Source organism: Heptranchias perlo, chromosome 8 (assembly GCF_035084215.1).
Source record: "Heptranchias perlo isolate sHepPer1 chromosome 8, sHepPer1.hap1, whole genome shotgun sequence".
Lineage (NCBI taxonomy): Eukaryota > Metazoa > Chordata > Chondrichthyes > Hexanchiformes > Hexanchidae > Heptranchias > Heptranchias perlo.
The window spans coordinates 76,933,798-76,946,224 of record NC_090332.1 but is presented as its reverse complement, the minus strand read 5'-3'; the positions used below and the strand labels follow the sequence as shown (position 1 = coordinate 76,946,224).

At 43.1% G+C, this 12,427-nt stretch overlaps 1 protein-coding gene across 7 annotated transcripts in view; it reads right to left on the bottom strand.

Annotated features, from left to right (window-relative positions):
- Nucleotides 1-451: 451 nt before the first annotated feature.
- rnaset2 (ribonuclease T2) overlaps nucleotides 452-12,427 on the bottom strand; it is a 44,855-nt gene continuing 32,879 nt past the window's right edge. For all 7 annotated transcript variants that reach the window (XM_067989383.1, XM_067989385.1, XM_067989384.1 and 4 more), the window contains exons 2-10: nucleotides 11,999-12,115; nucleotides 8,758-8,818; nucleotides 7,215-7,276; nucleotides 5,985-6,042; nucleotides 5,212-5,276; nucleotides 3,119-3,232; nucleotides 2,630-2,675; nucleotides 2,468-2,542; nucleotides 452-1,948 (exon numbers count right to left, since the gene is read on the bottom strand). In XM_067989383.1, the coding sequence (XP_067845484.1) occupies nucleotides 1,757-1,948; nucleotides 2,468-2,542; nucleotides 2,630-2,675; nucleotides 3,119-3,232; nucleotides 5,212-5,276; nucleotides 5,985-6,042; nucleotides 7,215-7,276; nucleotides 8,758-8,818; nucleotides 11,999-12,099 (774 nt within the window). In that variant the 5' untranslated portion in view covers nucleotides 12,100-12,115 and the 3' untranslated portion in view covers nucleotides 452-1,756. The remainder of the gene's footprint in view (nucleotides 1,949-2,467; nucleotides 2,543-2,629; nucleotides 2,676-3,118; nucleotides 3,233-5,211; nucleotides 5,277-5,984; nucleotides 6,043-7,214; nucleotides 7,277-8,757; nucleotides 8,819-11,998; nucleotides 12,116-12,427) is intronic.

Below are 12,427 nucleotides of genomic sequence, written 5' to 3'. Positions count from 1 at the left end.
GCTGTGTTGACTACACAATGGAGAGTTGTGGATTGTTGTTACTAAACCTGAGACGTTTAGCTGGCCCAGTATATACCGTGTGCTGGTGCGTGCTGTTTTTACAGCAGTCCTGCAACTCCCTTAGATCCTACAGGGCATCTCATTGTCTGAACAGTACAAGTCTTGATTGTTCACAAGCTGCATTTATTGCCTGTCCCTACTATTGTGCCTGATGCTGGAGAGAATTTCTGCTCACCTCACCCTCTCCTCCTTAAAACCCACTTCTTGGGACCAAGCATTTGGTGCAAACACTTCCTAATCTCGCCTTTGGCTAGCCGTCCATTTTTTGATCACGTCTCAGGATGTTTTTTGATGTTAAAGGGAAGCTCTTGTCTGTACCAAGAAACCGGTCTTGGGCTGAGGAATTGTGAAATCTTCCACCGCTAATGGCATCATTGCAAAATATACTCCGTTTTATTTTAAATTAATTCTTTAATCATTTACTGAGTTACATATTGACTTTTTTAATGAAAAGTTACACAAGTCACAGAAAAAGGCCTCAATATTTTTTCCTGGATCTAGAAACTACAATAGTGATTTTACTGCCGGAGATAGTGAGCTTGGTTTAATCATTTATTGGAAAAGTACATTGAAAGCATTAAAACCAATCTTAGATCTCTAACATCTTTAAAGAATAAAAACCCACAGTGCTGATAAGAGATGACACCAGTGAGAGTGAGGTAGGTACATGAACACGCACTGCTTTCAAACAATAAAACCCAGGAGGGGGGGGGGGGGGGGGGGGGAGTTCACATTGTAGTGAAAGGTTTCAAATCTTCCAAAACAGACATTCATACCAACAGCTAGCGAGACTTCCCCTTAAAGTGAAAGAGCACAGAGGCCTATTGAAGGTTATGCCTTCTGTTTGGGATGAGGGTTCATACCCACTATCCACCAGTTGTGAGGAAGCTCTAGGTTTAAGACCCAAAGCTTTCCCATAGGGAGGGAGTCAGGCATCTGAGCTGTTCTTGTGCACCTAGAAGCAGGAGGCTGAAGCCTGACACCAGCTCAGGCACACCACCCTGGGCTAAGGTGGGCACTCCACCCTCTTGGCTGCAGTTGGTGGACAGCAAGAGAGAGGAGGTCTCAGGTGGCATGGTGGGGAGGGGGAGGGGGAGGGGGGGAGAGAGGAGAAACATACAAGCAAACATAGTATATATTCCTAAAGCTTTAAACTGAAAATCTCACTGCATTCCTTGCCAAGCAGGCTGGTGTTTATGTTCTGTTCACTGATTAAAGAGTTATTTTGATTCCCTGTCTGCAAATATCAGCTCTATGATTAAATGCAATGCAAGTCCAACTGATGGCAATTTAGTGCACAGCTTTCTCTGTACCCACACAATAAGGCAAGCCCATTTTAAAATGACCAAGGGATACAGAAAAATGTTTTATCTTGGCAGTAATAGAGATTTAAGCTTTAAAATCTTTTGTCTCTTAAATTATGCCACAAAATTCACTAAGTGGTATTGGAGATAGAAATACCTGAAATTTGGATGGAGACAAAAAGGACTTTAAATGCTAGAAATTCAAGTTGGAAACATTAACTTGTTTTTGGATGCTGGCTAAACCACTGTGCAATTTGAACATTTTTTGTTTTTAATTATTAAAATTTAACATTGTACTCTGTGTGGGATACTAAGGACACCAACATACTGTATTCTCTAATGACCTGGAGCGCACAAAACCAGCACTGTAACGGGCATCTTCTCACACACCCTCAGTACAGGTGTTCTATCGGAGGGTAATAAACTTGCAGGTTACGGTCACACACGGAAAAGCCTGAATAGGTATTATGCTGTCTGTCATTCTTAGAGTCAAGCATGTTGGGTGCAGCTTCCATGCAGTTCAGCAGTTGAAAGTCTTTGCTGAAGCAGAGTTCAATCTGGCCCAGTGTTTGCACTGACACTCCCTGTGTTTTTGCGGGGGAGGGGGAGGAAACAAAGTGAAACAGTTGAGTTCCAAGCTTGTCTCTTCTAAAGTAAAAGCAAAACAAAATTTGACTCCATACTGAAGTATATTTAAATCATAATATTGTAATTTATAATTGAGCAAAGCCTTTTCAACTAGACTGGCAAAGAATTACAGACCCTGAATTATAAATCACTATTTAACCTTAATTCCCAGACCTGGAGAGATTAAAACTTGCTGCAGACACCAAATGATTCCTGTGTAATCTCCCCTGCAATCCCATCAACAACATGGCCTATTCCCATTACAGGAATAATCCCTCAACACAAATCAGTCTTCATATTGCATTAGTCCACAGTCAGGCTGGCTGGACAAGGTATAAACACAGATTTGGTTTCTGCCTTAAACAGCAGCAAGATAAATCAAGTAGTTTTTAAAATTGAAAAGTAAGAGTTTTAATTTATCTGAAACTGAGTTTTGATCAGAACTACGCCAGGCACAAACAGAAAGTGTGAATTACCTGAGTAGAAAGCATGCACTGAATCTTCGGTATTACCCCATAGACTGACACAAGTGCCTTTTCAATGTCCTCCATCTAAATGTGAGAATGTTAGCTAGAATTAAGCAAAGTGTGCACAGGAAAACAAGGTGCTCAAAAGGACAAAGAGGAGCGAGTTCTTACCATATAATACTTGGACGATGGCGATATATTAAACTTCTTAAGAGCACTGAATAAAGTTTAAAAGAAAAGTCGTCATTTGGAAATAAATTCCTGAATTAGAACATATCCAAGTTTTGCAGTGAAACATCAGGACAGTGACTGATCAGATTTATTCTGGTCATTAATAGAAGGAATGAGCATTATGCTTTCACATAGCGCAAGGAGAGAGATGGAGGCGACTGGAAAATAGGTAAAAAGGATATAGACACTTTGGGAGGTAATACGAGAGCACACAAATAGAACAAAAGCAGTATTAGCTCGTCTGGGCAATACCTCTGTAGTCTGCCCCCAACTTTAGACATGTCTGAGGACTTGGGAGAAAAATCTAGTCAAATTTCTACCCAGAGGAGCTGAGTTACTCTGTTCAGAGATGCTTCAATGAGAAGGGTTTGGGTACAGACTGCAATCTATTAAACGGGGGAGATGGGTGATCCCAAGACATCGGGTTACCTGTTGAGGTCCAGCTTTTGGTATAGTTGCAGCGCTTTACTGAAATACTTCTCCTGGGAGTCTAAGGATTCCAGCGAAGCCGCACATGTTCCATGTTTCTGCCACTCGTGTTTCCTGCACAAAAAAGAACGAAAACCAAAATGTCAGGTAGATGTGGTGAGTGGGAGCAGCCTCTCTCCATCTTACAGGCTGGCGGGTGCCCAGGTTGTACTCTACGTTGCTGAGAGGTTTTCTTTATCTTCCAATTTTCTCAGCTTATGCCAAGGTCTGCTTCCATGGCTACCTCTCCTCCTTTAAGACCCTCCTTAAAACCTACCTCTTTGACCCGGCTTCTGGTCACCCCTTCTAATATCTCCTCCTTTGGCTCGCGTCAATTTCTATCTGATTACACATCTTATGATGCGCCTTGGGATTTTGTTTTTAAAGTTAAAGGTGCTGTACAAATGCAAGTAGATATTGTTAGCAAGCCCGTGGGGCCATTCTTTAAGTGTGAGCCTGGACAGTAATGGTCGCTAGACTATTCCACCTTGTGGGAAGGCAGCACGGCCAATTTGAATTCTCTCCTGACCTGAGAGCCACGCGGGCTGACCAGGAGCATTCCCAATTCCCCCTTCCAAGCCCATGGCACTGAAGACAAATAGAGTACTCCCATTATTGCCCTGTCTGGGTAGAGCCAACTCAGCACAGATGGGGAGGGATCAACATTAGGACCTTGCTGATCCATACGGCTCAGTAGAATTTGAGTTGGTATAACTATTAGGTACATTTTAATTATCTTCGAGCATGCCCTCTACTTACTCAACTCTGTCAGAACTAATCTACTTCCTGCAGTCAAAACCAAGATTGAATATTAATTCCTCCACTTGCTTTAGTGACTCTGGGTGACCCACCGAGACTAAATGACAGCCCATAAGATGGGCTTAACACAGGAACAAAGGATAGCAGGGCTGTGACCAAGAACCCTGTGGGATGTTACAAAGGATGAGGGGTCCAGTTATGAAGAGGTGAAAAGCTAGGGCTTTTTGCATGGAGCTGAGAAGGTTAAGGGGAGACCCGATAGAGGAGATTACGATAAGGTAAACACGAGAGTGAAACGTGATTGTTCCCGTGGCTCGATGAGACAGTAATGAGAGGACACAAATTTAAGAGGATCACAAAAAGAATTAATGTAAGGAATCTTACAACACCAGGTTATAGTCCAACAGTTGGACTATAACCTGGTGTTGTAAGATTCCTTACATTTGTCCACCCCAGTCCATCACCGGCATCTCCACAAAAAGAATTAAAGGGGAAGTTAGAGAAAAAATTATTTCCACAGAGAGAGGTTAGAATGTGGGATTCTCTGCCACAAACTGTTGTTGAAGCAGAGTCTAGAAGTTTTTTTTAAAAAGGGAATTTCTAATTTTCTAATGTTCTAATTAAGTAGTTGCTGGAAAACAAAGAATATTAAAAGGATACGGGGAGCAAGCTGGAGAGTAGAATCTGACTGGGTGGGTCATGGAGCAAAACACCAACACAGACTTGATGAGCGGAACAGCCTGTTTCCGTTCTGGAACATTCTACCATTCTAGGAGAAGCGATAGAGCAGGTTTCGCTCCTGGCTGGCCACTGATGCTAAACGCCTGACCCTCCCCTGTGTCTGCACGCTGACTGCTGCAGCAGAGATGGTCTCACGTTCACTTACAGTTGAATGGGGCGATCACGCTGACTGGGCCCTTGGTTCGGAGTTTAATTCCATGAGACTCCACATAGGTGCTTGTCTGGGGCTCGGTGTTAAATGCACTGCAGGGAATCCACGAACCACAGATGCCCTGAGACACTTGCATTTCCCTTATCTTTTGGATAACCATTTTGTAGAGGGGAAGATTAGAATCAAACTGACCAGGGACCTCAGTTTAACATCTCATCTGAACGACGGCACCTCCGACAGTTCAGCACTCCCTCAGTTCTGCACTGGCTTGTCAGCCTGGATTATGTGCTCAAGTCTCTGGAGTGGTGCTTATGCACAGAACAGAAGACAGCTGAGAGTCCACCCGAGGGTCCCATTTTCCTACTGGTTGTGTTGAATACAGAACGTTAAGAGAAAGACGTACCAGAGGTTAGTACTGTTGGGATGGATCACATCAGGCCACCATCGCTTCAACTCAGATAAAATGTCCTGCAGATAAACAGAAACATCAGAAGCTGTAACCGCCACCATCAGCCTTCAGTCTGTATGTATACCGAGAGCTAGAGTGGAACAGACTCAGACACCAAATACTAACTGTGGGATTTTAATCTCACATTTCCGACCCATCACCAATCCGTACTGGATGCTCTATTTTAAACTCGCTTAGCGAGTGTGTCTCCTGGCTTTCCAAAGCCGGATTACCACGATTCGGAGACCACAGTTTTGACTATCCTGCCCTGCGGAGACCCAATCCAACTGAAAATACAATGTAGTTGCTCATCTTTAATCAGAGAAATAGATTGAGAACCAGGCTGTCACAGTGGGCATGTTTTATTTAAGTGAATCTTAAGTTATCGTTCAGTCTTACCCAGTCAGTCCCAATCAATGATACATTCACACAACACGTTTAACGTCAGTGAGAAGCGGCTTCACGTGGAGTGTAAAGTCAGGTGTCATGGCCTGACCTGACCCTGAAGGGAAGCAGAATGAGACTCAGTCGCTCCAGGGACTCTCACTCCGCTTCATCCCGTCATCAGATCAGACCCGGTGTCCAGATTCAGACCACGCTTAACATTATAACTGCAGCATCAGTGAAAGCAAAACCACTTCTCATCAGCACTACAGCCGAGTGTGAATCCAGCTTTAAAACTAATAATAATAGCACCAGCCCCAATGTAAATAAAGCTAAATACCCACCGCTACATTGTTGATGTTGAAATGCCAGGAGTTATTGCACATCTCGTTGCTTTTGGGCCTAGTAAAAAAAAACAATCCTTTCATGTTATCAGGACCTACTTTATTTTGAGAGTTTTATTTTTAAAAAATCAAGATAGTGCTGAAATAAAAAGAGGAAATGATGGCAACACATAGCCTCTGAGAAGCAGGTTAACATTTCACCTTCATTAAAGGACTTTCTTTAAATTTGGATTTCTAGCATTTGCAGTTATCTTCCTCCCAAATTAAGGAGAGATAGAGCGAGGGAGGATAGAGGGAAGAAGGAAAAAATCAGCAAAAGGAGGAGAGTGAATGGGAGAGGAGGAGATTCAGAGAAAGAGAGACAGACAAAGTATGGAAGGAAAAAAGTAGAAATTTATATTGCATTTTATCATATCTCTGGGAAATGTCCCAAAACACTTCACAGACAATAAATTACCTTCAGATGCTGCTATTTAGGTAAACAGGGCAAATTTGACGGCTGTTCCCAAATAAAAAGCCCATTCCAAGGGGAATGTCTTGTTCTAATATTGTTTTTAGAGTTTGTAATAATCCAGCATGGAATGATAATGGAATAACAACTACATTTATTATGGCTATAAAAAACTACTTTCAGCAACTGAAACTACTTACAACTTCCATCTTGCAGACTAACCTGCTTCTCCCACATGGATCGAAGTTGCTGTTAATTGAAAAATTAGTACTTTTTCATGCTAAGGGAACATGTATGGAATTCTCATACCTAAACTGTTATCATGACAGGGAGGAAATATTATTTCAATTCTCATTGCAATCCTACAAAGTATTTAATTTATTGTTTAGTTAGATTTTGATGCAGTGTCACCATTTTGAGTAGACAATTGCATGAGTTGTTGCTTAGAACATCAATGGATTTCTCTAAAGGATGGAGCTGAGCATAGGGTGATGAACAAATGTCATTTGGTGGAATAAGCGAATCGATGAGCCCACCATACATATATTTAAGGAAGAGGTTTTCAAAAACTTCAGGATGTTGGTACGGCAGCATTTATTGCAGATCCCGTTGATCAAGTGATTCATTGTGCAACTAAATGGCTTGTGTGGCCACTTCAGAAAGTTAACCACATAGCACAGGACTAGAGTCACATGTGGACCCAGACTGGGTAAGAATGACAGGTTCTCTTCTCTGAAGGGCATATTCATATCAGACCATGAATGAAAGTATCTTCTTACCAGAGTCCATGAATAGTCCAGTAGTTAACATTAGGAGGAACTTTGCAAGTGTCACTCGTCATCTGGGAGATGTAAAAAATATAATGACTTTTCACAAAGTTTACTGCCAGTTCAAAGTCATCCATCTCTGGATGACTGACGTTATCGTGCACTAGATGTCTATTTACACAATAAAGACACAAATACTGCAACTTTAACTGCGCTGGAGTTTCTCAAACAGGGAATTTCTCAACTTGGGCATCATCAGCCTGTTGGCACGCAGCTGTCTGCAATCCAAGCGGTTATCTTGTCATGGCATAAGGCTCTCCTTATTCTGGAGAATGACCATGCGAGTGGAAATTATATCAAGATGTGGCACCTTTAATTTGCCCAAGGTCACTGAGCCGGGCAGCCCTTCAAATGTTGAGAGTTCTGAGCCACTCACTAGGCCCATTTCCTGGGTCACTTCTGAAAGTTAGAAGAACAGTTGGAAATATTCAAACAAACTCCCCTTTGCAACTCCCTTTCCCAAGTCGCTCTGCCTGGTCACCTCCCTTCCTGCTGTCAAAAGCTTCCTTAGAACAAGTCTTCGATCATGCCTTCTCCTTTTCTATCCTCCCACGTCCATTTCTCTCTCGTTTCCCAGCTCGGTCTCCACTTTTTCCTTCCCTCCACTGTAAATCACTTGCTCTAGCCCTTCATGAAGATCGCTATGGGTCACTTAAACCCTGAAAAGTGGCCTAAAAGTAAACCTGAAAGATTGTTTTATTGTTAAGGAGGCATCTCATAATCACCCTTTAAAAAAATTATAGTTAGCATAGTTTTGTTTTGTTCCATTCGCAAACAAGAGTTACCCTCACCAATTTTCTCAGCTGTTCTCTCCCCTCCTCCCCAACGGTGTTGACTCCTTCACCTGGGTTTGGTTCCAAGGGTGCCAACTGACGTCTAGTACCTCAGTATATCACCCAGGCCGGTCATTAGTCAACCTTGATGGCGAGGGGCAGAAGGCTATTCGACTATGGGGGAAATCGCAGGCTGTCCGCACCAGATGTCCCTCCACTTCAAGCAGGAATTACTGGGTAGCATGAACCAAGCCAAATCTCCCTCCCCTAACCCAGAGGCACCCCTCCCAAAACGGGGATCGAACCTGGGACACTCCTGGTCTGTACGCTTCAGCTAGTCACTGAATAAAGGCACTGAGCTGGAGTTTTGTTTTCAATATTTTCACTTAAGCAGTGAGTACTGGGACTGGCTTGAAGTGAATCACTGAGCTCTAATATGAGGAAGCTGAAACAATTAAAGATTCAATGTCAAACTGTGGTTGATAACTCAGCTGATTCACACTGTGAACTAAACAACTTTTGCAACTCATTGACTCCAATCGATCAAGAAAAATATTTTTAAAAAATGAACAAAGTGGATAGAATAAAACAAAAGCACATTAATGATCAAACTTTGCACGTTTGATTTTTAGAAGGACACTGTCTCTACATTTCAGTCCAAGTACGTATCAGGAAAAGTATAAACAATCAACCCCATAACATTGCAACAAATGCAGACTCACCAAACACACAGTCTGAGGCCAGAGATGCGACAAAATGAGCATATTCCATGGGTGATTCGTACTACGAGAAAACAGACATTCTAATTAGCATTTATTTTCACTGTTCGATGGAGGTGTATGCCACAGTTAAACTTTATCGGAGGTTTGAACCCTCCCTGAACTTTATAAATTTACATTAGTAGCAACCTGAATTGCTCAGTGAGTGAGATACACCACTAGGTTAGTAATGGACTGTGCAAATCAGATGATCCGAGGTTCAATCCCTGGTCTATGTGGAGTTGGTCAATCTGGGAGGGGGGAGAACCAGGGGTGCTCAACTGACCTTCCTGGGGTGGGGGAGGTGAAGGGGGGGGGAATCAACTGGGGTTTCTGTTCCTCATCACTGTTCAGAAACATGTGCTGGAAGGTGAATCTGCGAGTGGACAGGATCGGGGTCAAGAGTGCTGCCCCTACAACTGAATAGCCTGTTGCCATTCATCGTCTGGGGTCACAGCTCAAGAATGGCCAGCTATCAGAGGGTTGCTGGCACTCATGGAATTGTACCCCAACATGCAGTCCCTGTCTTCAGGAACGGAGAAGTGAAGGGAGGGTGCTGGAAGTACAAAGAACGACTTTTTAAATAAATGTTTTTGAAGTCACATATAACATTCTCACACATTGCCCATAAATGATTACATGGAACTTACAACACGCAAACAGGCCATTTGACCCAACTAGTCTGTGCTGGTGTATATCCCCCAATCGAGCAGTAACTCTAATCCCATGTACCTAGATTCATAGGAAGATACAGCACAGAAGGAGGCCATTCAGCCCATCATGTCCATGCCGGTCAAAAAAGAGCTATCCAGCTTAATCCAGCTTTCCAGCACTTGGCCCGTAGCCGTGTAGGTTACGGCACTTCAAGTGCACATCCATGTACTTTTTAAATGAGTTGAGGGTTTCTGCCTCTACCACCCTTTCAGGCAGTGAGTTCCAGACCCCCACCACCCTCTGGGTGAAAAAAATTCTATTCAGCTCCCCTCTAATCCTTCTACCAATTACTTTAAATCTATGCCCCCTGGTCACTGACCCCTCTGCTAGGGGAAATAGTTCCTTCCTATCCACTCTATCTAGGCTCCTCATAATTTTATATACCTCAATTAAATCTCCCCTCAGCCTCCTTTGTTCCAAAGAAAACCACCTCAGCTTAGCCAATCTTTTCTCATAGCTAAAATTCTCCAGCCCTGGCAACTTCCTCATACCCTCCCTAGTGCAATCACATCTTTCCTATAATGTGGTGACCAGAACTGTATGCAGTATTCAAGCTGTGGCCTAATTAGTGTTTTATACAGTTCTAGCATAACCTCCCTGCTTTTATATTCTATACCTCAGCTAATAAAGGAAAGTATCCCATATGCTTTCTTAACCACCTTATCTACCTGTCCCGCTACCTTCAGGAATCTGTGGACATGCACTCCAAGGTCCCTCTGTTCCTCTACACCTCTCAGTATCCTCCCATTTATTGTGTGTTCTCTTGCCTTGTTTGCCCTCCCCAAATGCATTATCTCACACTCCTCCGGATTGAATTCCATTTGCCACTTTTCTGCCCACCTGACCAGTCCATTAATATCTTCCTGCAGTCTACAGCTTTCCTCCTCACTATCAACCATGCAGCCAATTTTCGTATCATCTGCAATCTTCTTGATCCCCTACATTCAAGTCCAAATCATCATGCAAGGGACCTAGTACCGAGCCCTGTGGAACCCCACTGGAAACAGCCTTCCAGTCATAAAAACACCCGCCGACCATTACCCTTTGCTTCCTACCACTGAACCAATTTTGGATCCAACTTGCCACTTTCCTTTGGATCCCATGGGCGTTTACTTTTTTGACCAGTTACCTGCCCTGTTCCCATATCTCTTTATTCCCCCTTTTCCTTCATCCACCTATATAACCAAATTTTAAAAGTTGACATGGTCTCTGCTTCAATCACTAATTCCACAGCCTCACAACACTCTGTAAAAAAAATTCTCCTGCTCTCAGTCCTAAATCTCATATGTTTAATCTTATACCTGCAACTGATCTTGTTTAAGTGTTTCATCAGTAAAGAAGCCCAGTTACCGCACTGAAACGCCTGTCACTTTTCAGCTGATCAGAAACCGTTTGCAAGCCACACTATTTATTGCTGCTTAAAGTCTGATTAGTAAAGCGTTTCAAGAATTGGCTCCCAACTTTAAATTTGTGTGGTGAAGTTTCTAAACTCTGCACACAGCAACTGAAGCGAAGGGACGGGCTCGTTTGCAAAGTGATTCGTTCAGCACAAAATATTTACTGGCATGAACAGTGAGACACCACCACGTGACTCAAAGCACAGGCAAAGAACACCAAACAGTCAGACTCTGAATCTGAGGAGCTTCTTTCAAAATATGGGTTGCGTAACTACAGAAACAAAATAGTTGGAGCAAAGCCAATGGGCGGACGGTGGCTTTTAAGTAGTTCATAGAATCGTACAGCACAGATGGAGGCATTCGGCCATCGTGCCTGAGCTGGTTCTTTGAAAGAGCTATCCAATTAGTCCCACTCCCCCGCTCTTTCCCCATAGCCTTGAAAATTTTTCCTTTTCTAGTATAATCCAATTCCCTCTTGAAAGTTACTGTTGAATCTGCTTCCACAACCCTTTCAGGCAGTGCATTCCAGATCATAACAACTTGCTGTGTAAAAAAAATTCTCCTCATCTCCACCCCCCCCCACCCCCGCCCCACCCCTGGTTCTTTAGCCAATTATCTTAAATCTGTGTCCTCTGGTTACTGACCCTCCTGCCAGTGGAAACAGTTTCTCCCTATTTACTCTATCAAAACCCTTCATAATTTTGAACACCTCTATTAAATCTCCCCAGAATTGGACAGAATATTCCAGCTGGGGTCTAACCACTGTTTTATAAAGGTTTAGCATAACTTCCTTGCTTTTGTACTCTATGCCACAGTTTATAAAGCCCAAGGATACTGTATGCTTTTTAAAACAGCCTTCTCAACTTGTCCTGCCACCTTCAAAGATTTGTGTACGTAAACCCCAAGGCCTCTCTCTTCCTGCACCCCCTTTAAAATTGTACCATTTAGTTTACATTACCATAAACTAATTCTAGTAGAAGCCTCGACTTCCTTTTCTAAATAAAGAGACCGACACTTGTCATTTCCAGTAACTTCAGGGGATGACAGCACCGTAACTTTTGACAAAGCTTCCCCACATTCTGTGCCACACTTACGAATGAGATGTTTCCGGGAGAATAAAGGCAACAAGCAGAGGCAGGAAAATCCAGCCCAACACTGGTTCCCTCTGGTTTCCTGAGCCTTTCTGAAAAACCATTTCACGTCAACTTGTCCTGCGAGCAAAAAGATACGTTTGGGAGGTTAACGCTGTTCAGTACTTCACAATTCTTTTGGAGCTTGCAATGATCTTCGAAATAATGCCATGAGATCTTTTACGTCCACCTGACAAGGCAAACAGGGCCTCGATTTAACGTCTCATCCAAAAGACGGCACCTCGGACAGTGCAGTGCTCCCTCAGTACTGCACTGGAAATGTCAGCCTAGATTATGTGCTCAAGTCCCTGAAGGGGACCCACAACCAACGCTGACACAGAAAAGGAACATTTGTTAATTCTGCCTAAATACTGGAAACGGACATAAAAATAA